The 26977-nt window shown below is 48.0% G+C and overlaps 1 protein-coding gene across 6 annotated transcripts in view; it reads right to left on the bottom strand.

Moving 5' to 3' along the window:
* The window catches only part of cenpf (centromere protein F), a 133920-nt gene extending 108800 nt beyond the window's left edge, over positions 1-25120 (bottom strand). For 5 of the 6 annotated variants that reach the window (XM_072509026.1, XM_072509042.1, XM_072509051.1 and 2 more), the window contains exons 1-2: positions 25041-25120; positions 17526-17720 (exon numbers count right to left, since the gene is read on the bottom strand). In XM_072509026.1, the coding sequence (XP_072365127.1) occupies positions 17526-17687 (162 nt within the window). In that variant the 5' untranslated portion in view covers positions 17688-17720; positions 25041-25120. Of the gene's footprint in view, positions 1-17525; positions 17721-24839; positions 25002-25040 lie in introns of those variants that run through there. The other variant, XM_072509033.1, reaches the window with a different exon arrangement.
* Between the last annotated feature and the right edge of the window lie 1857 nt (positions 25121-26977).

The raw sequence follows: 26977 nt of genomic DNA, 5'->3' as shown, positions 1-26977 counted from the left end.
GGTGCCCCCTATCCCCCTTGCTATTTGCATTGGCAATTGCGCCTTTGGCTATGGCTCTAAGGGAGTCCAGGAACTGGAGGGGGCTGGTCCGGGGAGGGGGAGGAACACCAGGTATCGTTGTATGCCGATAACCTGTTACTGTATGTGGCGGACCCAGTGGGGGGGATGCCGGAGGTGATGCGGATCCTCAGGGGGTTTGGGGACTTTTCCGGGTATAAGCTCAACGTGGGGAAGAGTGAGCTCTTCGTGGTACACCCAAGGGACCAGGGAAGGGGGATAGACAAGCTTCCACTGAAGAGGGCGGAAAGGAGTTTTCGGTACCTAGGGATCCAGGTGGCCAGGAGCTGGGGGGCCCTACACAAGCTCAACTTGATGAGGCTGGTGGAGCAGATGGAGGAGGTGTTTAAAAGGTGGGATATGCTGCCACTCTCCCTGGTGGGTAGGGTACAGTCGGTGAAGATGACGGTGCTCCCGAGGTTCCTTTTTATATTCCAGTGTGTCCCCATCCTGATCCCCAAGGCCTTTTTTAAGCGGGTCAGTAGGAGCATCATGGGATTCGTGTGGGCGAAAAAGACCCCGAGGGTGAGAAGGGTGATTCTGGAGCGGAGTAGGGACAGAGGAGGGTTAGCGCTACCTAATCTGTGTGGGTATTACTGGGCTGCCAATGTGACGATGATACACAAGTGGGTAATGGAGGGGGAGGGGGTGGCGTGGTAGAGGCTGGAGATGGCGTCCTGTGTGGCCACGAGTCTGGGAGCGCTGATGAAAGCATCGCTGCCACTCCCGCCGACTAGGTACACCACGAGTCCAGTGGTGGCGCCGACTTTGAAAATTTGGGGGCAGTGGAGACGCCACAGGGGTGAGGTAGAGGCTTCGGTTTGGTCCCCAATCCGGGAGAACAATCGGTTTGTCCCGGGGAGAATGGATGGAGGGTTCCTGAGCTGGCACAGGGCAGGAATTAGAAGGATGGGGGACCTGTTTTTAGATGGGACTTTTGCAAGCCTTGGGGCGCTGGAGGAAAAATTTGGGCTTCCCCCCGGAAATGCCTTCAGGTACATGCAGGTAAGGGCGTTTGTAAGACGGCAGGTGAGGGAGTTCCCGCTGCTTCCAGCACTCAGGATCCAGGATAGGGTGCTCTCGGGGGTGTGGGTTGGAGAGGGCAGGGTCTCGACAATCTACCAGGAAATGCAGGAGGAGACCTCGGTGGAGGAGCTAAAGAGTAAATGGGAGGAGGAGCTTGGGGAGGAGATAGACGAGTGTGCGTGGGCGGACGCCCTGGGTAGGGTTAATTCTTCCTCCTCTTGCGCCTGATACAATTTAAGGTTCTTCACAGAGCGCATATGACAGGGGCGAGGCTAAGCAGGTTCTTTGGGGTGGAAGACAGGTGTGAGAGGTGCTCGGGGAGCCCAGCAAATCACACCCACATGTTCTGGGCGTGCCCGGCGCTGGATGGGTTCTGGAGGGGTATTGCGAGGACGGTGTCTAAGTGGTGAACACCCGGGTTAAGCCGAGCTGGGAATTAGCACTATTTGGGGTATTGGACGAGCCAGGAGTGCAGGAGGCGAAAGAGGCCGGTATTCTGGCCTTTGCGTCCCTGGTAGCCCAGCGGAGGATTCTGCTACAGTGGAAAGATGTGAGGCCCCCAAGCGTGGAAGCCTGGATCAGCGACATGGCAGGATTCATTAAATTGGAGGGTAAAATTTGCCTTTAGAGGGTCTGTGCAAGAGTTCTTCAGGCGGTGGCAACCGTTCCTAGACTTTCTAGCGGAGCGTTAGGAGGTGGTCAGCAGCAGCAACCCGGGGCGGGGGGTGTACTTTGTGTTTTCTACTGTGTTTATTATTGCTTAATGGGGGTTTGTATATTGGGGGAATTCGTGATGTAGTTGTAAGATGTTTATTTAGGTGTTCTTTGTTTTTCTTTTTTCTGTAAGGGGGGGTTTGTAGAAAATATAAAAAATTTGAATAAAAATATTTATTTAAAAAAAGAAGCCATGTCCTGCATTCAGTAATGACCTCCACAGTGAATATGCAATTCCAGGTGGCTGAAGTCAGAAAGTACCATAAGACATCGGAGCAGAATTAGGCCATTTGGCCCATCGAGTCTGCTCCACCATTCAATGACTGATATGTTTCTCCCCATTCTCCTGTCTTCTTCCCATAACCCCCGAGCCCCTTATCAATCAAGAACCAATCGATCTCTGTCTTAAAGACACTCAGTGACTTGACCTCTACAGCCTTCTGCAGCAATGAGTTCCACAGATTCACCACCCTCTGGCGGAAGAAATTCCTCTTCATCTGCTTTAAAGGATCGTCCCTTCAGTCTGAGGCTGTGCCCTCAGGTTCTAGTTTCTCCTACTAGTGGAAACATCCTATCCTTTCCACGTTCATTGTATCTAGGCATCTCAGTATTCTGTAAGTTTCAATGGGATCCTCCCTCATCATTTTAAACTCCACCAAGTACAGACCACAGCTCCTCATATGACAAGTCCTTCATTCCAGGGATCATCCTTGTGAACGGAGGTCCTGTTTCCACGGGTATGGTCAGGAGCCCTCCAGCCTGACCCTCGGAAGCAGGTTGCAAGTTAGATAATGCTCAAAGCCTGATCCTGTGGACCTAACAATATACTGTGTGCTGCTTAAGAGTGCACAGAATGCCACGCTGGGAGTTTAGTGAGTGAGAGGTTTGGTTCAGAGGGGAACTATAAATTAATTATTTTTTTAAATGAACACATTAAAGATGGCGGGATGGATGACGTGTCACGGCTACAGAATGTTGGAGCTCCTGGATACCACTGCAATCCATGACAACCACGGCTGAAGTAAGTGTCGGCAGCTTGAAGAGCTTCGGCTCAGAGTTATAATAATCTTTATTTTTGACACAAGTAGGCTTACATTAACATTGCAATGAAGTTACTGTGAAAATCCCCTAATCGCCACACTCCGGCGCCCGTTCGGGTACACGAAGGAAGAATTCAGACTGTCCAAATTACCTAACAGCACCGTCTTTCGGGACTTGTGGATGGAAAATGGAGCACCCGGAGGAAACCCACACAGACAAGGGGAGAACGTGCAGACTCCGCACAGACAGTGGCCCAAGCTGGGAATCAAACCTGGGACCCTGGCACTGTGAAGCAACAGGCATGTAAAGAGATGGAGAAGGTTGGTGTGGAATAGCCTGTGTCCTTTCAACTGACCAACAAGTTTGAGGTTCTTGCAGCTTGTATGAACAAGAGAAAGGACCCGATTGTGGATGAGCAAGCTGGCTGACCATGACATCATGGCACAGCAAACTATTCAAGTGGGGGAATTAAAAGGAGTGTAGTGGTACTAAGGGACAGAATAGTCAGGGGGATAGACACTGCTCTCTGCAACTGAGGGCAAGATTCCAGAGGCTGTTTTGTCTGCCTGCTGCTGGGATTCAGAATATCTGCTCAGGACTGGAGAGGAACATAAAGTGAGGGGAGGATCTAACTGCTGTGGTGCATACAAGTACCAATAATATGGATAGAACTAGGAAAACAAGTGGAGCTAGGTGCTAAACTAAAAAGCAAAAACTTAAAAGATAATAATCTCCGATTACCTGTGGGGTGTGTTAATTGTCATAGGGTAAATAAGATTAGAGAGCATGGTTTAAAGATTTGTGTGAGAGAAGTGGCTTCTCGTTTGTAGGGCACGGGCACCAGTACTGGGGATAGTGGTGGCTGTACCTTTGGGATGGACTTCACTTGAACCGTGCTGCGACCTGTGTTCCAGCAAGTCATATAACTAGGGAAGTAGAGAGAGCTTTAATCTTAATAAGGGGGGTCAGGGAAGATCAAGTAAATTAAAGGGAAAAGATAAGGCAATAATAAATTGCGGTAGCTATAAAGGTAATAATAATCAAGAGTGTGGCAGGAAGGGACTGTGATTGCTAACATAAGAGTGTGTCAACGGTTAGGACCAGTGTTCACAAAATAAACTGCATTAAGAGCTCTGAATCGGAATGCCCTCAGCATTCACAATAAAATAGATGAATTGTCAGCTCACATAGAAATTTGTATGTTTAATCTGATAGCATTAAAAAATCGTGACTACAAGGAAGCCAACACTAGGATCCGAATATCCACGAGTATGTGACATTCAGGAAGGACAAGAGATTGAGGAAAGTTGCTGGGGTAACTCGATCAATTAAAATGGGCATTAGTGGTAAATACGTGTTTTGGCCATATTGGGGCATGTGTGCCGACAAAAAGGGCCATGGCCACAGTTGTAGCGAAGATATGGGTTAGTTTTTTGATGCGGTTTCATAATTTATAAATTGGTGGACATAAAATATGAAAACTCAATAAAACTTTTTTTTTTAAATCTAAAGGGCATTAGTACTGTAGGGCGCTATTTAATGGCTGCATTGCGCTTGAGCACCACGCGGCCGTTAAATAATAATAATCTTTATTGTCACAAGTAGGCTCAAATTAACACTACAGTGAAATTACTGTGAAAATCCCCTAGTCGCCATATTCTGGTGTCTGTTTGGGTACACAGAGGGAGAATTCAGAATATCCAATTCATCTAACATCACGCGTTTCGGGCCTTGTGGGAGGAAACCGGAGCACCCAGAGGAAACCCATGCAGACACGGAGAGAACGTGCAGGCTCCGCACACAGTGGCCCAAGCCGGGAATCGATCCTGGTACCCTGGAGCTATGAAGCAACAGTGCTACCCACTGTGCTACCATGCCATCCATATCGCAAGAGACCAAAATCAAGAACCGTGGCGGCTGCCGATCAGTTTGTGATCCAAATAGACTGCTCCCGTTGGCGAAATCAGGATCACGGCGTGGTGTGGCAAGAAACCAATAATCACCACATACGGCCAATCTCCATACAATTAACAACAATTAACGAGAACGACCCACTATCCAACGGCCTCCTGTGATTTAATCGCCTCCCCAGCAAGTGGTCACAGAGGTGCCAATTCGTACACCTTTTTAAAACATGAAGCTGGCAGAGTGGTTGCTGCGGTGACCCAAGATGGGAGTAGCCACCTTTGCTCAAAGGCAATGAGCCCAGGGGCCCCAAGATTGCAGACACGGTCGGGGTGGGCAGGGGGTCTCAGCGCCCATGGGTCTGCCATGCCATTCCCTAGAATGTGTGTACCCATTACAGAGGCAACCCAAGTCCCTGCCTATCTTCTGTCCCACCAACCACCCATAATTCTCACTGGGCATGGGAGGCCTCTGAAGGCTATTGCTAATAGGGATTTGGCAATCATAGTTAAGTGAGCACTTCATCACCCCCAAGTGGATTTCCGTGGTTAGGCGTGTTATTGCCGGGCATCGCAACCAGATTGTGATGCCTCGACATTGTGCCTGAACACAACAGAAAGCAACACCACGGACGCAGCTGCCAAAATCCGAACATCCAGGGGCTGGGCTCCAGCATTGGGGACAACTCTGCAACCAGAGGGTGGGTGGGTGCACCCGTGGGGGGTCCAGCACCCAGTCCAGGTAACGATGCTGGTGTGTCTGGGGTACAGGGTCAGGTGAGCAGCAGGTCCCACTGCAGCCGGGGGTGCATGGGCTGGGCGTTGGACGGGAGGGGAGGGGGGGGGGGGAGGGGGGGAAGAGAGCAAGGGGGAACTGGACAATCCGGGGTGGAAGACACCGCTGGTTGTCAATCTCACACCCTCTCCAATTCCTTACAAATATTACACAGGATGGATGATATCCTGGACCCATTTGAGGTTTCTCTAGTGGTGCTGCTGGCAGGCCTGGTGGCCAGACACCGGAGCAGTCAGTGGCAGTAGCGTCGTCGGAGACGAGAGATGGCGGTCTATGCTCCACAGTGCCTCATAAAGGTCCACCTGGGACTGTGACACGTCCCCCAACGACTGGGTCATGCTGTCGAGGCGCTCTGCCATAGACGTCAGTGACTGAGCCGCGCCTTGAAGACCTCCTTATGCTGCTAGCGTCATGCTCTAGGTTCTCCATGCGGTCGCCACACTAGCAGTGCTGCCTTTGGTGCCACGCATTGCCTGCACATCACCTGCACCTATTGCCTCTGGGACTCCTCCAATCGGCTATGGATCTGGTGTCGGGGACATCCCTCCTCTGAATGTCACGACTGCACCGTTTTGACTGCATCAGCTCTGGGTTTACCAGGTCCAGAGGCTCAGCATCTGACTGGGACCCACCTGGGTCCTGGGATCCACCAGACCTCTGACTGTTGTCCCCCCTGGACCTTCCTGCCTCCACCTGATGTGCATGAGCAACTCTGAAGTGCTCACCAGAATGCGCCCCAGTCGCCTGACCACTACTGTCACCAACCGAGGTGTGTGTCTCTGCGCTGGTGGTCGGTGGAGATGACAGCCGTGCCGCGAATACGGTGGTCTCCTCAGAGCTCCCTCCGAGGTGTTCTCATGGGAAGCGGAGTGGGCACTCCAGATGGGACAGCACCGTGGGATGGGATTGGGGTTTGTCACGTGTACTGAGATAGAGTGAGAAGTATTGTTCCGCGTACAGTCCAGACAGATTGTTCCATATATGAAAAAAACATAGGACATACAATAGATACATAGACACAGATATTAGGTGAAACATATGGAGTGTAGCTCTACTCAGTGGAGAAGATGTGTGGAGAGATCAGTTCAGTCCATAAGAGGGTTATTCAGGAGTGCGTTAACAGTGGGGAAGAAGCTATTTTAAAATCTGTTAGTCCATGTTCTCAGACTTTTGTATCTCCTGCACGATGGAAGAGGTTGGAAGAGAATAACTCCGGTGGGAATGGTCTTTGATTATGCTGCCCAGGTGGAGATCCTACGGCTGAATGGACATGTGGTCAGTAGGAGGGATGGGTCAAAGTCTCCAAGGAATTAACAAGTCGCATGTGACAGGTCATCCGAGTGGGACCGGTGGATCCTTACTTCTGCGTCAGTGACCGCTCCGTCCTCGGCCACCCTAGGGCCCATTCTTAGTCTGGGGTGAGGACTCTGATATCTGGCACCCCGCCACCCATCTGTTGTGGGCCAACTTCTCCGGCAGGGACACCCAGGTTGGGGGGGGGGGGCTTGGGCGGCACCACTGCACATGGGTAGGCCGGGGCACTGTATGGGAACGGTGCCAGAGGAGCCAGTACCAATCCACCCGTGCGCCTACTGAGGTCATTGATCTCATTACACCACCGCACCTCCTGGTGGCGCTCCCCAAGCTGACGGTCGTGCCACTTCCTCCCAGGCGACACTGGCTGCCCTGCACTGTGGCTGACCCTTTGAGCCCCAAGAGTGAACAGGGCATCCCGTCTGGTCTCAACCACGTCCAACAATCTGCCCATTTCGGCATCCGCCGAATCGTGGTGCTGGTCTCATCAGAGGCATGGCTTCATGCTGTGTGGGGTTTGCTCTGCAGAATCAGTTTAAGTGCTTCTCTCCCTTGTTGGCGGGGAGCTGGCGGGCACGGTCCCAGCGACTCAGCCGGAGGGACCATTATTTGTGGTGTGAAGTCCATGGGGCCTCATTAAGTGGACCAATTAATGTTTGATATCGGCGACAGTCTTGCCAGGTCACGCGTCGGGAAGGTCATGGCAGTTCCGCTCGCGACCACAGTTTGAAACTTTTCCATTAAATCGTGCCCATAGTGAGAGTTGACCTTTGTTCAAAAGATCAAGATGTGGAATTATTTTGGGTGGAATTAAGAAACAAAAGGGGCAAGCAGCACAGTGGTTAGCATTGCCTCACGGTGCTGAGGTCCCAGGTTCGATCCCAGCTCTGGGTCACTGTCCGTGTGGAGTTTGCACATTCTCCCCGTGTTTGCGTGGGTTTCACCCCCACAACCCAAAGATGTGCAGGGTAGGTGGATTGGCCATGCTAAAATTGCCCCTTAATTGGAAAAAATTAATTGGGTACTCTAAATTTATTTTTTAAAAGAAAAAAGAAACAAATGGGGCAAAAAACATTGGTGGGCTATAAACAAATCCCAGCAAACAACAGTAATGACGTATATTACAGCATAAATTGGCAAATTAGAGGTGCATGCAACACATGTTTCACGTCAGCCTCTGGCGGGTTTTCCGACGTGCCATAGCGGGCACCAACAAAAGATTCCACTGTAAATTCACATTGGCGTGAAACAGATTTCTGGGCCACCCGCCATATTCTTCCTCCATGCCCGCTATCGAACCCGCTGACGGGAGCTAGGAAGAATTCCACCATTTGTGTTTGTCTTCATGGAGTAAAAAAAATAATAAGATCACAGAAATTATGAGGAATCAAGAGACTAAGGTAATCAAGGTAAATGAAGAATTCCAAGACATGAATATTAGTAATGAAATCGTACTAGAGAAATATATAAATCCCCTGGATCTGATGATCGACATCCCAGGTGTTGAAAAACGTGGCCGAGGAGAAACCGATGAATTCGTGGTCATCTTTCAAATTCTATAGACTCTTGATTTGCTCCTGCAGATTAGAAGGTGGCAAATGACCCCATTACTTAAGAAAGGAGGGAAAGAGAAAATGGGAAACAACCGACCGGTCTGCCCGATTTCAGTAGTAGGGAAAATGCTAGAATCTATAAGGACGTGGTAATATTCACTTAGAAAATAAAGGTAGGATTGGGCAGAGTCAACATGGATTCATAAAAGGGAAATAATGTTTAACGTTGTCTTTTGGAAAATGTAATTAGCAGAATAGAAAAAAGGGAAACTGGTAGATGTGGTATATTTATATTTCAGGAAGCTTTTGCCAAGATTCCACATAAGGAGGTTAGTAAACAAAATCAGAGCACAAGGCATTGGAAAGAATATACTTGCATGGGTTAAGAACTGGTTCACGCACAGAAAGCAGAGTAGGAATAAATTAGTTATTTTCAGGTTGGCAAGCTGTGATTAATGGGTTAAGGAAGAATCAGTGCTTAAACCCCAGCTATTCACAATCTATATCAATGATTTGGATGTGGGGATTAAAGATATTATTTCCAAGTTTGCAGATAACACAAAACTAGCGGATGTTTGAGTTGTGAGGAGGATGCAAAGATGCTTCAAGTGGATTTAGTGAGGCAAAAATTTGGCAGATAGGATATAATGTGGTAGGAAGAACAGAATTACAGGGCAGAAAGTTCCAATTTTTCGAGTGGCACAGGGAATGGAGACTGACAGCATGTAAGCAATCTGTGCTTCAGCATATGATAAGAAGTGCTGAGGTGCTGCTTCATAGGGGTGGCAGTGACACCGTAGAGCTCAAATCTGCTGTCCTCTTTCAGGAAGGCAGCATTTATGCCACCACTCAGCCCGTGTCTGTGCTATTGTTCCTCAGCTAGCCAGCCCAGACAGCTGCCATTCATGCTGGACTGAGCCCTCAAGGCCTAGAACTCTGCGTCATCCTTAATACCATCCCCAATTGCCATCAGGGAAAGTAACCTTCCACCAGAAATATTGTACTGGGCAACACTGTGCGTGAGCACTAGGCCAGACAAGGACAACAGCAAAACAATTAATGTACAACAGTGATTAGTTCACTTTTTTCCTGGATAAAGTTGTGACATGAAGGTTATCGTTGGTCTTTATTGAGTAATGTAGGCCAAAGGGGCTTTGTCATGAGAACTCTGAAATGGTTGGAGAGTAGGGACAGTCAGTCCATGCGCAAATAGGGGAACTTGCTTTCAAAATGAAGCAAAGCCCCACTATCCAGTTGCAGCATTCTCTTGCTCCTTCGTGGCCTCCAGATCCCAACTGGTAATAACTGTGCCTCGATACTGGCAAGGTTGTGGAGGACACAACACAGTACTTAACACAAACATGGAGCCCACCCCCTCCTAGGGAACCTAGACAGTGAAATGCATGCTTCAGTAGACTGACCGCTTGCTCCACATTGTTACATGTAGCTTCCTAGCTCTGATTGCAGGCTCAATGACATCACCTTTGCATTGGCAAAAAGGGAACAATTATCCAGGTGTGGAAGGGGTAACACTTATTTGAGAAGAATCTTTGATGTGTTTGCAGACCATCTGCATATGGGACTTCTGGTGGCGGCCATGGAGTGTGCGATCGCACATTTGGTGGCTCCCGCTCAAGGTGGTATTTTTTGGTCTGGTGCGGAGGCTGGCATGTACGTGGCCAAAATGTTGGAGCAGTTGATGGGGAGGGGGGGCCTGGCCACTGGAGGTCGACTGAGCACTGATGAAGAGACCGCACGTAGATGAGCCGCCAAAGGTGATAGAGGTGCAGCTGCATCGCTTTCTGGATAAGATCCTTCAGTGGGCAAGGAAGTGCACCTGGGAAGGGAACGAGCTGCAGGTGTATCAGGACTTGGGCGCAAAACTGGTGAAGAGGAGGGCCAGGTTTAACTTTCAGTGTGCCCTCTTTAAAAGGGGAGTGACGTTCAGAGTGCTGTACCCAGCCCGCCTCTGGGTGACTTTCCTGAAGCGCGAGTACTATTCTGGCACGCCAGAAGAGGGGATGAAGTTCATAAGGGACAATGGACTGACAGGAGAGTGAGGACGCTGAACTTGGAGGAGTTTGTGCGAGTGTTTCTTTGTTTGTTCTCTGTAAGTTTTTCCTTTAAAAAGTGTTTCTTCTGTTTTGATGGGTTTTTTGGAAGGCAGGCCTGGGGGTGCATTGAGGATAAGTGCACCTTTTGCTGCTTTTTGGGATTGTGGAGGCCTTGGGCAGGGCCACCATGCTAGCTAGTTAACGGGAGTGCAGTAGGGGATTGTCAGGAAACAGGCCCAGGGGAGGGGGGTGGGGTTGATGTTTTGTTTGGGAGTGTGGATTTTGCTGACAAGTGCGTGGTTGATGTGGTGCAGTTGGAAAAGGTTCGATGACGGTGGACATTAGAGGGTGGGCCTAGAGGGTCGCGTGACACGTGCTGGCCCAAAAAGGGATATGGTTGATCGGCAGGGGAAGGAGGCGGGGTACTCCCCCATCTGGGCTGGTCACGTGGAATAGGAGAGGACTGAATGGACCAGTCAAACAGTCACATGTGTTCGCGCACCTGAGGAGTCTGACATCAGACATGGTCTTTATGCAGGAGACGCACTTAAAGTGTCTGCGTGGTTTCCTCCCACAAGTCCCGAAAGATGTGCTGTTAGGTGATTTGGACATTCTGAATTCTCCTTCAGTGTGCCCGAACAGGTGCCCTAGTATGGCAAATTTTACAGTAATTTTTATTTTCAATTTTTTTTTAATTTAAAACAAATTTGTAACATTTACAGAGGAAAAAAAGGCCATATGCAAAGAGCCTTAACATAGTGAAAACGAACAGTGGGAAAGAATAAACCTGTTAATAAGGCACTTCCCCTATCAGCTCTGTTTGCTCATGCCCCACGTGTTCAACTAAACTAATGTGGCTCTAACCCTCCCCTCCCCGGGTGCTGCTGCTGTCGGTTTCCTGCGCTGCTCCCTGCAAGCGACTTTCTCCCCCGGGGGATCCCTGGTCACCACCCCCCCCTTGCCCATTTAAGTCCTCTCTGCTCTCCTTCCCGATACCAAGTGCAGGGCCCCTCTCTCCTCCTCTTTTCCTCCTCCCCCCCCCCCTGTTGCAATCTCCCAAAAACACCCTAAGCAGTGCGCCCTCCAGCCCCCACTCTCTGTCCAGGCTGAAAACAACCTTAGATAAAACATTACAGTACAGGATAATTTAACAAACCGCCGCCACACAAAATCTCAGAGCCCAAAGTCCTTTAGTTCAAGTCCAGTTTCTTCTTTTAATAAAAGTCTACTCCTAGTCAGAGCAAGTTCAGGTTAACAGACCGCCGGCACTGTACAGCACTGAAAAAACTAAGTGCCCATTAGTTCAAGTCCAGCTTCTTATCTTTAATGAAAGCCCAAACCTGTTCTGGTGTCTCGAAGTAGTGATGGAGTTCCTCAAACATAACCCAAAGCTTCGCAGGATAAAACATTCCGAACCAAACCTCCTTTTTGTGGGGGCTGCCTTTACCTTGATGAATCCTGCACGCCTCTTGGCCAGCTCCGTTCCCAAGTCCTGGTAGATGCGCACCTCGCAGTTCTCCCATCTGCTGCTCCTCTCCGCCTTGGCCCATCGCAGCGCACGTTCCCTGTCAACAAGCCGGTGAAAGCGGACCACCAATGCCCTCGGTCGGTCGCCCGTCCTGGGCTTCCTTGCGGGGGCTCTATACGCCCCATCCAACTCCAGGGGTCGAGGGAAGGCCTCCGGTCCCATCAGCGCCTCGAGCATACCCATCACGTATGCACCCGCATCCAATCCCTCGCAGCCCTCAGGGAGGCCAACGATCCTAAAGTTCTGCCTCCTGGCTCTGTTCCCCAGCTCTTCAAGCTGCTCCTGCACCCTCCTCTGGCGGGAGTTCAGCTCCTCCACCTCGTACTCCAGCTCCGTTACCGTGTCCGCCTGGCTGGAGAGCTTCACCTCGACCTCCCCGAGAGCCTGCTCTTGGACCTCCTGCGCCTCGACCATTCGGTTCATTACCGCCCTCATCAGGTCCAACGTGTCCCTCTTCACTTCGGCGAAGCAATTCTTGAAGAGCTCCATCAGTTGCTCCCTTGGCCAGTGAGCCTCCGCTCCCTGCCATCCGCTATGCTTCGCCGCCTGGTCTGGGGTTCCTGCTGCTCCCGCTTCGATCCTTGCCGCTCCACTCGACCACTTCTGGTCCAGCTGTCCATACCCGGGGGGGGGGGGGGGGGGGGAGCCTCTTCCTACAGTCTCCTCCACCGATTCAGGTCGCCAGGTCCCGAAAAAATCCTTTGGAACAGGTCCATTTGCCCATCACAGGCAGGAGCGATCCGACCTGCTTCCTCGAGGGCGCCACCGGAAGTCCAATTTTACAGTAACTTAATTGCAGTGTTAATGTAAGCCTATTTGTGACACTGAAAAAGATTATTATCATAGATAGGGGACCAGACAATGTTGAGAAAGGATGGGTGGGCAGGTGTTTTCTATTCGGGACTGGAGATGAAGATAAGAGGGGTGGTGGTGCCGGTGAATAAGCGGGTGGAGTTTGAGGTAGGGAATATTGTGGCAGATTCGGGGGCGGGGGTTCATAACGGCGAGTGGGAAGCTCGAGGGGTTGTCAGTGGTCCTAGTAAACAGTTACTCCTCAGTTGGCATGATGTAAATTTCATGGGGCGGGTGCTCGGGAAGATTCCTGATCTGGACTCGCACCAGTTGATCATGGGTGGCCGGGTTTTGGGGGGGGGGGGGGGGGGGGGGGGGGGAAATAGGTTTGGGAGACCTAAGGTATTCAAATACTTCTTCCATGTGCACCGAGTGTACTCCCGGATTGACTTTTTTGTGCTGGATAAGGCGGTGCTACGGTGAGCAGGATGCTGGGCCACCAAAGAGGCGGAGAGGAAGATTGGCAGAGTAAAGGACGAGATGGGAAGGGTGGTGCTGGACCCAGACGGGGTGAACGGTGTGTTTGAGGTTTTTTTTTTTTTTTTTTTATTTATTTACAGGAAATTGTATGAGTCGGAGACCCCGGCCGGTTGGGGGGGGGGGCTGCTGGGGAGGGCATACAACGAGGCTAGGGAGAGGGGCAAACTCCTCCCTCCACTATCGCAGGCTTCCATCTCTCTGATATTGAAAAAGGACAAGGATCCAGAGCACCGTGGGTCGAACTGCCCAATATTGCTATTGAACAGAGGCACCAAGTTGTTGGCGAAGGTGGTGGCTTTGCGTATCGAGGACTGAGTTGCCATGGGGAAGCGGTTTTAGGTACCTGCAGGTCTAGGATTTCATGAGAGAGGTGCCATCTTAGGCTGGGCTACCGCCCATGGGGTTGCCAGATAAGTTACAGTCAAAGAAGATAGGAGAGGGGAAGATGTCCGAGGTCCACACGGAGCCAATGGCTGGGGAGGGGGCCCTGGTGGGAGGAGGAGCTGGGTGAAGAGGTGGAGGGGAGGTCAGGACGTTGGCAGAGGCACAGTGGAGGGTGAATGTGTTCTCGTTGTGTGAGAGGCCAAGCCTCATTCAGTTTAAGGTAATTCATAGAGCACACCTGACTGTAGCTTATTGAGGGATACAGGATAGGCCCAGGCAGTGGGCGGGGAGGCCCGCGAATCACATCCACATGTTTTGGGCATGTCTGAAGCTAAAGGGATTCAGGCAGGAGTTTGTGGACGTAATGTTCAAGGTGCTGGGGCTGAAGGTGGCCGAAAGTCCAGAGGTAGCGATATTCGGGGTGTCCTAAGACCCAGGGGGCGAGAGAGGCCCATGTCTTGACCTTTGCCTCCCTGATAGCCAAGAGACAGATCTTGTTTGGATGGAGGCACTCGAAGCCACTGAAAGCAGGGGTGTGGGTGAGTAACGTGGCAGAATTCCGGAGGCTGGAGAAGGTCAAGTTTGTCCGGGGATCAGTGGATGGCCTCGCTCGGAGTTTATTGGTGGTGGTTATTTATATTGTTGTACGATTTTTCTTCTCCTTTGGTTTGTTTTTATGAAAATGCCTGGATGAAATATATATATATTTTTTTTAAAGACCATCTGCACATTTATTGAATGGTAGCCCTTGTGATTAAGGCATCACTCCCCAGTAAAATAGAGAGCCAGTAATGCAGCTGATGGCACCCTACACCAATCAGGAAGCCATCTTAGCCTGTGTACTCTCCTCCTGAAGATGGGGAAAACCCAGCCTTCTCTTGTACTGTGCCAGCTACCTCCCAGAGTTGAGCAACATCTCAGTTTGACATTTGCAAACTTTAGAACAGATTATAATGGGAAATCTTAATTATCTTAACATGGCTAGGATAACTTCAGTGGAAGTTCTGGATCATGATAAGTCTGTAGATTAGTTTCTGAGGAATGAGGTGGATCAAGTGTCGGTAAGGGAACATTTGAGAGACAGTGAGAACAGTATCAGAATATCAGCTTCATCAGAGGATTCAGAGTGGCAATTGTGGAGGCACTAGACATAATCATTCACTCCAGGCTTGGTGCCAAATTGGACTGCAGATGTCACACCCTTGTTCAGAAAGGGTGGATGGATGAACCCAACTACAGCCAATCTGCTGAAACAATAACCAGAGACTGTAATGACTTATTCTAATTGGTCAATCTCAAAGGCCTGGACTAAGAGTTCCCTGATTAGTGGGCCAATCAGGGAACCCCTCTCTGTGTATATAACAGGGAGTGTCAGATCCTCTGCACTCCAGGTGTAGACAGCAGACTGAATGGTCATGGTTGTTCAGCTGTTGGGTTTGTAAATAAAAGGAATTCTGGTGATGGGACTTCTGCCTCTGTGGGCTTATTATAGAAACAAACTGGAGTTGATGTGCACATGAACCTCCAAAAGATGTGGATTAACTGCCAGATAAGAGGTTTGTGTGCAATGACGATGGGGATAGTGGCAACATGAGGCAAGTTGAGAAAGCAGTTAATAAGGGATACAGGACCCTGGGCTTTACAAATAAAAGCACAGCACAGAAGTTATGAAGAACCTTTACAAAATAAAAACACTAGTTCAATCTCAACTAGTATATTGTGTTCAATTCTAGGCCCGAGGCTCTGGAATGATGGTTTTAGAGATGTGACATAAATTATTTAGGAAAATAGCTTCAGGGACGAGAGACTTGGTTATGTAGATAGATTGCAGAAGCTGAGGTTTCCTCCTTCAAGAAGGTTGGAGGAGATTTGGTAGAGGTGTTCAAACTCATGAGGAGTCCAGGCACAGTAAATAGGGGGAACTCTTCCCACTGGCAGAACAGTCAAAAATCAGAGGACATGGCTTTAAAATGAATGACGAAAGAGCCGAAGACAACACGAGAAAAATGTTTTTATTTACACAATAGTTAGGATCTGGAATGCACTGCCTAAGAGTCTGGTGGACACAGATTCAATCCTAGCCATCAAAACAAAGGTGCATAATTAGCTAAAGAGAAAGAAAATTTAACCCAGGTCCCTGGTGCTGTGAGGCAGCAGTGCTAACCACTGTGCCACCAAGACAGCCATTTAGCCCAACTGTTAATGCAGGCAGTCAAGTCAGTGTCATTTCCCAGCTTAATCCCCGGTCCTGCATGTTTATTTCCTTCAAATGCCCACCCAATTTCCTTTTGAGATCGTTGACTGTTTCTGCACCCACCCTTTTACCTCACCTACGAACAGCAGATTGCAAGTCATTACCACTCCCTGCATAGCAATATTTCTCCCCTCATTCCCTCTGCATCACTTGCCAAAACCTTCAAACTCTGCCCACTCATCCTTATACAATCAGCTAATAGAGAGAGTTTATCTTTGTCTACCTTATCTAACCCCGTCATAACCTCTTTGGTCCAAGGAGAATAACCCCATTGTTTCTCATCTTTCCTTGCAACTAAAATACTCCAGTCCTGGGCATCCTCTCAAGGGCCCACACAGGCCACTTTAATATTTCAAAACAAGCAGTGTATTGACAATCTTATAAAAGTACAAAATTATTGGTGGTTACTAGACTTGGACCACATTAGCCTCCACAAGTGAAATTGACAGGCAATTAGCAAACTGGCTTTTTAAAAGCCCAAACTGTAGCAATGCACTTAGTACTCATGCAACAGGATGATGCATGTAACAGAATCATGAAACAGGCTATTAAAAAAAATATTTATTAAAAAACGGACTATAACCATACACAAGACAGGATTCTCCACTTGGGATCCCGCGGGGAGATTTGCAAACCACAATTCAGTATCCCTCGCCATGCAGACCACCGTCAATGGGATCCTTCCACAATAGAGACCCCTGCCTGGAAGCTAGAGAGCAGTACAGACAGGGGCAGTGAAAAAAATTACAAAGAGAATTAAGTGCATTCCAATCACACCCCTTCAGGAGGGACTTTTGAAGTGTTGAGCTGGAAATTGACAGTACTAAACTCTTTGATGTGGTTGATGTTTTTAAACATTGTGGGTACAGCAAATGGAGATGAATGAAGCACAGCTCACAGTAGTTCTGCAGGAGCCCACTACAAGAAATTAATGAACGGCTTGCAGCAAGTGGATCTGGGATTTAAACACAGGTCACAGCTGTTCTCTCTAGGAATGGACACGTGGTATTTCTAGGTGGGAGTGTTACAACTATAATTTTTTTCACTGCCCGTCTGGACTGCTCTCTAACTTCCAGAAAGGGGGCTGGGGGGCATCCTATTTAGCATAGCAGTCAGCTCAGCACATGACACAAACCTAGATTTCGGCCGGACGTCCGATTGCGATCCCACGTTGCCCGTGTCGTGGGACGTAGAATAGAAGCCATGCTTTTAAGGTTAATGAAACAAGAGTTAAAAGGCTGCGGCAGAGATTTGGATTGCTGCAGTGGAGCATAAGAAATCCTCAACTTATCCCAAAGCACCAATAGTTTACTTTTCAATACGTTCATTAATGTAGAAAAAAATGTAAACGCCAATTTTGCAAAAAGTAAGGCCTCATGAATAGCAAAATGATGGTGATTGAGGGAGTCATCGCCCAGTACTTTTTTTTTTTTTTAAATACTTGGTCCTAAAGTCCATTGGGTGTTCTTCAACTTCCAATCCTCTGGCTTAGCCAAGAGAGCTAATAGGAAAAAAATCTGACACCTAGGAACAACTAAACCATTTCTAAGCAAGTGAAGAATAATCACCTTTTGCTTTTGTTTCAACAGTGCAGCTTCCAGGGATTCTAATTGAAATTGCCGCTGCTGACGTTCTTTCTTGAGTTTATCCAGCTGAGTTTCAATCTCTTGTATCTTTTGGAGAGCCTTTGTGGGCAGCCCCTGTTTCCACTCTTCCACAGCCCAGCTCATTTTGCTCAATTCTGTGCCAGGTTAGATCATGGCCTAAAACAAAAAGAAAATTCTATATTAGTCACAATGGCACAAAAGGAGGCTATTTGGCTCACCAAGTCAATGCCAGAGTCGAAGACTGCATGGAATACATATATACAGATTTGTTGTCAACACAAAGATGTTTTTCAACTTTAGACTAAGGGAAACATAATAATAATCTTTATTGTCACAAGTCGGCTTGCATTAACACTGCAATAAAGTTACTGTGAAAAACCCCTGGTCGCCACATTCCGGCATCTGTTCGGGTACACTGAGGGAGGATTCAGGATGTCCAAATTACCTAACAGCACATCTTTCAGGACCTGTGGGAGCACCCGGAGGAAACCCACAGACCGAGGGAGAACATGCAGACTCCACACAGACAGTGACCCAAGCCGGGAATCGCACCTGGGACCCTGGAGCTGTGAAGCAACACTGCTAACCACTGCGCTACCGTGCTGCCCAGGTTCCCATCACACACCAGCAGGGATGATGGAAAAGAAACAACAGCTAAAAAAAAACATTTCCACTAGACAAAGAACACAAGACTATAAACCCAGAGTTCATAACAAGCAAACTGATGAGGTGATTTGGAAGGCAAATTAATTACAGCTTTCTGTTCAATAAATTATTTTACTACACATTGGTGTAAAATAGTAATGGATGAGTGACAATCAAATTACATTAACACCACTCTAATTATGGTCTCCATTCCAGAACATGAGTTGGGGCATCATTGCTGAGTGAATTGCCTTTTCCACACCAGCTAAGATTTCCACAACTAGCGAAGATTGCTTAGATCAATAGGGAAGCTGGAATCTTTCTAGTTTGCATGATCCACTTAGATGCCACAGAAACATCAGATTTAAGAAGTAATAAAATATGCTGTTATAAATCTTTGATCATCAGTTTCAAAATCCTACCTAGAACAAAGAGCTTTTACTTTGGATTAGCAAATATAACCAATACACAACCATCAGCAAATGGTCTCCTTTACTCTTAAGCATCTCGAACCCTGGCTGCCAATAATTCCAAACAAAACATTAGCCATAAATTAAATTAATCAATCCTTGCTTAATTAATTTTAAATAACAACACTATTTGAGGATATTACATGCCTAATACTTTACAGTAAAGCAGATGATTAATTCCAAAATTAAACTTTCACATTCACAAGGCAGGGCTGAATGGGTTCCCTCTATAGCTAATGGTCACCAAGGTCACAATTACATTCACAGATCACTATGGTGTTTAACAAAAACAAAAAAAATGTTGGAAATACTCCAGATGCTGCCGAGATAAACAGAAGGTGGAATTTTAGTGCATCATTCCCAACACAAAGTGGGCACCACTTTCACCGTCTTGCTTTTTGCCGATTCCCCCAGATAAGCAGCAGAGAGCAAGGGAAACGCATGCGATCAGTGAGGGATGTTTCCCCATGGTTAAACCTGCCATCAGATGTAAATATAACAGGTACAGGTGGGTTGCAAAAGAGCCTCCTGGACAAATAGGAAGGATATACATCACAACCACAACTTTCCTCTCCAATTCCATTGTCATTAACACAAGACATACGGAGGGTAAAGGTGGCATGTGTTTTTCAAATTTAAATAGTTCACATTACATTGGTTTCAGTTTTACTCATGGTTTCAGTTTTACACATGTTGGCACCATCGCTATTTGTTAAGAGCAACGTAGTCAGAGAGCCAAATATATTGAAGTAAAAACAAAAAGTGCTGGATAGGCTCAGCAGGTCTGGCAGCATTTGTGTAGACAGAAATAGAAGGAACGTTTCAAGGCCATATGACTCTTCTTCAGACCTAAAGAGAGTGAGAAATGTGATGGTTTTATGCTGTTAGGAGGGGATGGAACAAAATAGCTAGGATATATTTATCTCCTATAACTGTACTAATCTCTTAAAAACTGAATTCTAACACTAACCTTTCCCTTTTATGTTCTCTTGCAGGTCTGAAGAACCTCAGAGGCCCGTGGCAGGACTCCACAACGACACTACCCAAAAGTTGAAGATGCCCGAACCGGAAGTTCAACCCCAACTTGGACCCGACCCGGACCTCTTGAGCGCTCGACCCGGCCTAGGAACCTACACCAAGATGGAAGGAAGAATCCACGTGGAGGCCCGACCAGACCACGAATAATGGAGCAGAACACGGGACCCAGCTCAACCTGACCCAAACCCTGATTAAAGACCACCGAAACGGTGGAGACCCCACGCAAGGACCCAAACACGCAGCCAGGTAGACCGCCAACCAAGGAAAACGCAGCAGTCTGCAGGGGAGACTAAAGCAACGCCCTTTCAAGACTCCTCGCCCCAGCATACTACTGGCAACGATCCAAGCGATGGAAAACAAGCTGGACGAATTTAACACTGGAAACTCTTGAGGGAAGGAAGGGACTGCTGTGTGCTCTGTTTCAGAGACATGTCTCATGTTTCACGGAGACATGGCTCACTCCTGCCTCACCGGACTGTGCCATACAACCGGAGGCTTCTCAATACACCGGATGGATGGAGTCATCAGGCAGGGTGGAGGGGTTTGCCTCCACATCAACTCCTCCTGGTGCTCGGATGTGGCGATGCTAGCTACCTACTGCTCCCCAGACCTGGAATACCTGACCATGAAGTGCTGCCGTACAACCTTCCACGTGAGTTCACTTCAGCAATCATCACAGCGATCTACATCCCACCCCAGGCAGAAGTGAAGGCGCTGGACAAGTTGTACAGTTACAAATAACAATGAAACAGAACACCTGGGGGCCTTGTTCATCATGGCCAGGGACTGCAACAAGGAAAGTCTCAAGAGTGTACTACCAAAATTCCACCAACACATTTCCTGTCCCACCAGGGGGGTGACAACACTCTCGACCATTGCTACACAAAAATCAAGGGCGCCAACCGATCCATCCCCCGACCGCACTTCGGAAGATCGGACCATAAGACAGTACTCCTTCTCCCGGCATTCAAGCAGAAACTTAGCAGGAGAATCTGGTTCAGAATGTTGCACAGTGCTGGTCCAAGGCAACAGAAGAGCTTCATAGTTTCATAGAATTTACAGTGCAGAAGGAGGCCATTCGGCCCATCGAGTCTGCACCGGCTCTTGGAAAGAGCACCCTACCTAAGGTCCACACCTCCACCCTATCCCCATAACCCAGTAACCCAACCCAACACCAAGGGCAATTTTGGACACTATGGGCAATTTAGCATGGCCAATCCACCTAACCCGCACATCTTTGGACTGTGGGAGGAAACCGGAGCACCCGGAGGAAACCCAAGCACACACGGGGAGGATGTGCAGACTCCGCACAGACAGTGACCCAAGCCGGAATCGAACCTGGGACCCTGGAGCTGTGAAACATTTGTGCTATCCACAATGCTACCGTGCTGCCCCTAATGTGTCTTATGTGTCTGCTTGGAGTCAGTGGACTGGTCAACATTATGAACTCAGCGACCAACCTAAATGGGTATGCCACCACCGTCAGACTTTATCAGCAAATGTGTAGATGACTGTGTGCCAATTTGGTACGTACATTTCCCAACCAGGCTTAATCGGGAGATTGACTTCCTACTGGAGGCCAGGTCTGAGGTGTTCAAGTCAGGCGACCCTGACCTATTCAAAAAATCCAGGTGTAACCTCCGCAAAGTCATCAGCGATGCCAAAAGACAATATCAGACCAAGTTAGAGTCACAGACTAGCGTTAAAGACTCTCATCGGGTGTTGCAAGGCTTAAACATCATAACAGGCTACAAAGCTATGCCGATCAGAATCTCTGGCAGCAGCGCACCCCTCCCCGATGAACTCAATGCATTCTGCTGCGATTCGAGCAGGAAACCATCAAACCTTTGTCGACTGCCCCAGCAGACCCAGACACCCCCATACCCACCGTCACAGCTCCGAAGTCAGATCAGCCTTCTTGAAAGTGAACCCTCAGAAGGAGAGGGGTCTGCCGTCACAGCTTCCAAAATCAGATCAGCTTTCTTGAAAGTGAACCCTCGGAAGGAGAGGGGTCTGGACAGGGTCCCTGGTTGTGCACGGACCAGCTGGCAGATGTGTTCGCAGACATGCCAGAGAAGTACTAGGCAACATGCCTCAATGGACTATCAAACGGTGGCCTTGACATACTCCCAGAATCCCAAGATCCACTGCCAGACACCATCTCCCTGGCCCTACACTCATCCCTGCAGCATCTCAATATCAAGGACTCCTAACACCATAATCCAGAGCTGCCAACCTTTCCCAACAGAAATCTGTATTCCAGATACCAAAAATCAGTATTGTGGCAGTAAAATCCAGATTTTCATTTCAAAAGAAAAATGCCCCCTGATCTGAAGTATAGCTTTACACCTTCATTGCACAAATCTAAAACACAAATGGAAAATGCAAATCCAATGCTTCACACATGTACATCATTATGAGTGGGTATTTTCAAATTATGTTTCAAACATTCAGAAATCTAAGAATGAAAAATGCAAACAAAACATTTGCCTTTTTACATGAAATTCAAAATTGGCCTGAACGCTTGATTAACTTAATGGAGTTCTTACAAGAAACTGTATATAGACAAAAGGAATTCTTTCTTTCAAAAAATATTTTCATGAAGTAGCACTAACAGATTTGATGTTCAAATGATAGTAAAAGGTAAAAGAGCACTAAGAAAAGAATGGCCACAAAAAGTAGATGGTATGGTTAAATAGATGCATGATGCAGGTTTACTTTTTCCACATTTTTGTTTCATGCTCATAGCAAAAAACACAGTTTCTACAAGTAAAACAAGTATTTATGAACGGAATCCTGTGCAATGCATTACCATCTGCACTCCATTAGTATAGAAAGGGGGAAGTAGAAATAAAATTTCAGATCAATGACCTTTCAACAATTCGGAAATATTAACTCTGCTTCTCTCCCGATTGATGCTGCCTGACCCAAGCATTTCCAGCACTTTCTTTTCTTTAAATACATAGCAGTGCTCTATAAAGATCAGTAATAGAGCTAGTGTTGAGCCTACTTACGATAGTCCACCCTCCCTCCACAGGACTTTTTAATCCCAATAAAATCCAGGCACCTCGATGCCTCAGAGACCGCACGGTCTCACACATGAGGCATCGAGATGGTATTGGTTTCCTTGGTGATGGGGCCCCACCCACTCTTCGCACACCAACAGCACATGCGTGAAAATTCGTGCTAGTTGGCAACTCTGATAATCCCAGCCAAGCTCATATCAAAGCTCCAAAACCCAAGGGTCATCTGGACTCGAAATGTTAGCTCTTTTCTCTCACCACAGATACTGCCAGACCTGCTGAGATTTTCCAGCATTTTCTCTTTTGTTGTCAGATTCCACCATCCGCAGTAATTTGCTTTAATCCCCAAAACCTAGGACTTGGCTCCTCACTCTGCAATTGGATCCTTGACTTTCTGACCCATAGACCACAAATAGTAAGAATAGACCACAATCAGCAAGAATCAACACCTTCTCCACGAATGTCAATACCAGGGCACCACAGACTACGTATTAATTATACTCCCTAGACACACACGATTGAGTGGCAAAATTTGGCTCCAACTCCATCTACAAAGTTTGCTGATGACACGACCATGGTGAGTCCGATCTCAAATTGCGATCAGTCAGAATACAGGAGGGAGATAAGAGAACCTAGTGAAGTGGTGCAACAACAAGCTCCCCCTCAATATCAACAAAACGAAAGAGCTGGTCATTGACTTCAGGAAGCAAAGTATTGTACACGCATCAATGGGGCCGAGGTGGAGATGGTTAACTTCAAATTCCTAGGTATGCACATCACCAAAAATCTGTCTTGGTCCCCCCACATCGACACTATGACCAAGAAAGCACAACAGCACTTATACTTCCTCAAGAAACAAAGGAATTTCAGCATGTCCACATTCTCTTACCAACTTTTACAGGTGCACAATTTTGTTTTTAATTTGGAGTATCCAATTACTTTTTTTCCCCAATTAAGGGGCAATTTAGCATGGCCAATCCACCTACCATGCACATTTTTGGAGAGATTATGGTGGTGAGACCCACGCAGACACCAAGAGCGTGCAAACTCCACACAGACAGTGACCCAGGATCGAACCTGGGACCTCAGCGTCATGCTAACCACTGCATCAGCAGGTCACCCTACAGGTTCACCATACAAAGCATCCTATTTGACTGCATTACAGCCTGGTATAGCAGCTGCTCGGCCCAGGACAGGAAGAAACTAGAGTCGCGAACACCACTCAGTCCATCGCACAAACCAACCTCGCATCCATTGACTGTCTACACCTCCTGCTGCCTTGGGAAAGAAGGCAGCATAATCAAAGACCCTCCCACCCTGCTTACACACTCTTCCAACGTCTTCCATCAGGCACAAGATACAAAACTCTGAGAACACACACAAACAGATTCAAAAACAGCTTCTGCCCCACTGTTACCAGACTCCTGAATGACCCTCTTATGGACTGATCTCATCTCTTCACACAGCTTCTCTACCAAGTAGTACTACACTCCTGTATGCTTCACCCAATGCCTGTGTCTATGTATTCACATTGTTGTATTTTATTATGTATTTTCATTTCACGTACAAAATTCTGTCTGAGCTGCACGTAGAACAACACTTTCACTGCACCTCAGAACACGTGACCCAAGTAGTTCCAGCTTTCATTTTTTAAAACATATTTTCATTCGGTTTTAACAACCAGCTTTCATTTTTGTATTACTGCTGCATTTATATGGTTATCACAGATCCCTAATCTCAGTAAACATGGATTTGCATTATGTTCACTGCTTACAAGGATTTGTTTGCCCTCCATCCTGGTGCTTAAACGGAATCCAGTGTCCAACACTCCTCTCTTTAAAAAGGGGTTTTGTTCAACACCCCTTCAGAACTCCAGCTCGGCGGATGGCACATACCAAAGGTGAACCCATGTGAACATGGCGCACCTGGAAAATGGCTCAGCCCGACGGTCGCGGGGAGACAGAAAGCTCCAACTCATCAAAACAAAAATGAAAGTTGGAACGACTTGGGTCAGTCTAGCAGCAACCTGTGGCAAAGCGTGTGAAGTTTGGACTTCCAGAATTAAAACTGGAGGCTTTGGATGGTTCTGACTTGCTTACTTCAATCGTTAACGCAGGAAAGGCTAGAAGGGTTGAAAGCAGTTCTGACTCCTGGATGAAGGACTGGGCGCTGCCCTCACCCACTCGCCTGCCCCTTATCTTTACATCCCTTCTAAAAGTGGTGTTGGACCCCGCGCTCACGAAGCGGCGACAAGCCGGACAGGTTGCCGGCCAACATTTAAAAACAGAAGCGATTCAAACCTGAGACACCAGCAGCCCAACTTCCCGGATCGCCTCGCTCCAGGTTTAAAAACCGCGCGCACGAACCAACGGCGCACAACACGCTTCTGATAGGCCCAGCAGGGCGCGATGTCTGATTGGTCTTAAATTCAAACCCGGGCCTCAGCCTGCATTGGCTGTTTCGCGACAGCCGTTGTTGGAGGGGGCGGGGCGGTACCGCGAGCCCGCTTCCTGGTTGGCCAGGTGGCGACAAGTCAAACAAAGACCAATCAGCCTTTGTGCACCGAGGAGAGGGGAATTGTACAGAACTCCCCTCGGGCTGCATGATTCACATTGCATGGTGCTTCAATAACAATTGTAATATTCCGACTGCAACCTGGCCCATAACACTGTTGCACCACACGGAATGCCCGTTTTTGAAATCTCTTTTTTTTTGATTGTATTGAATCAGCACATGATCAAGGCAGAACGCCTGAGTATTATTGCACTTCTGCAATGGGCATTTTGAAATGTTTGAGGTGTTTAAGATATTTTGCAAATTATTGCAAAAAGGTAAATCATAGAATCCCTACAGTGCAGAAGGAAGTCATTCAGACCATCAAGTCTGCACCGACCCTCTGAAAGAGCATCCTACCTAAACCCACTCCCCCAGCCTTTTCCTGGACTACCATAAAAACCTGCGCACTAAGGGGCAATTTCTTTTATAACATGACCAATCCACCCACCCTGCTCATCTTTGAACTGTAGGAAGTGATGTGCCATCAATGAATACAAAACGAGTAGTGAACGTAACAGGCTTTGATAAACTAAACAGAAAGTCTCCTGGCCTCTGATCCCGAACAGGGTCAGCGGTGGAGACCAGCCACCTTTATACCGGGCCCGAGGGGAGGCGGAGCCATCTGGCAGTGGTTTACCACAATACAAGTAATACAGTAGCCGTTTACCACAATACACATATACTACAGTGGTTTACCACAGGAGGAAACTGGAGCACTCGGAGGAAACCAACTCAGGGGAAAAAGTGCAAACTCCAAACAGTCAGTCATCCAAGGACGGAATTGAACCTGGGTTCCTGGCGCTATGAGGCAGCATTGCTCTCCACTGTGCCACCGTGCTGCCCTAAATCTAGGAAGTTAACAGCATCACAATTCACCAGCTGAAAAAACACAGGCTACTAATTTAATCAGAAGTAGATGTGAAGTCTGAAAGGAGAGGCATTTTGAATTGTTGACCCACTCTGCTCTCCTCTACCCGCCCCCCCCTCCACCCCACCAGAATTGGATTTGATTTGATTTATTGTCACATGTACCAAGTACACGGAAAAGTATTGTTCTGCGTACAGTCCAGACAGATCGTTCCATGCATGAAAAAACATAAGACATACATAATGTAAATACATAGGCACAGGCATCAGGTGAGCATACGGAGTGTAGTACTACTCAGTAGACAGGAGTCTGGCGACAACAGGGGGAAAGCTGCTTTTCAACCTGCTAGTGCGTGTTCTCAGACTTTTGTATCTCCTGCTCGAAGGAAGAAGTTGGAAGAGAGAATAACCAGGTGGTGTGGTGAAATGTATTCACCAGGCGATCTGGTGCCTGTGTAACCTTTAACTTTAAGGATGAGCTGGAACCCCGGTGGGCTCCGCCTCTCGGTGGCGCTCATTTGTACATAAGTCACTGGCAGCTAGTTCTTTGTGTAATAAAGCCTTCATTCACTTGTTCATATGGTCCTCGCTGTGAATTGATGGTATATCAATTTATTACACAAACAGCGTCACTATGGACGCCGCTCTCAAGCCAGAAAAACTCGACTTAGACGCCCGTGCCCCAGAAGCCAAGGGGATCTTCTCTCACTGACTCCGTTGCTTTGAGGCCTACCTCGGCTCCTCTGAAGCACCGATCCCCGAAGCTCGCAAGCTTGCACTCCTCCACGCCCGGGTGAGCCATCGAATTTCAGTT

Source organism: Scyliorhinus torazame, chromosome 1 (genome assembly GCF_047496885.1).
Source record: "Scyliorhinus torazame isolate Kashiwa2021f chromosome 1, sScyTor2.1, whole genome shotgun sequence".
Taxonomy (NCBI): domain Eukaryota; kingdom Metazoa; phylum Chordata; class Chondrichthyes; order Carcharhiniformes; family Scyliorhinidae; genus Scyliorhinus; species Scyliorhinus torazame.
This window is presented reverse-complemented; position numbering and strand designations above follow the sequence as displayed.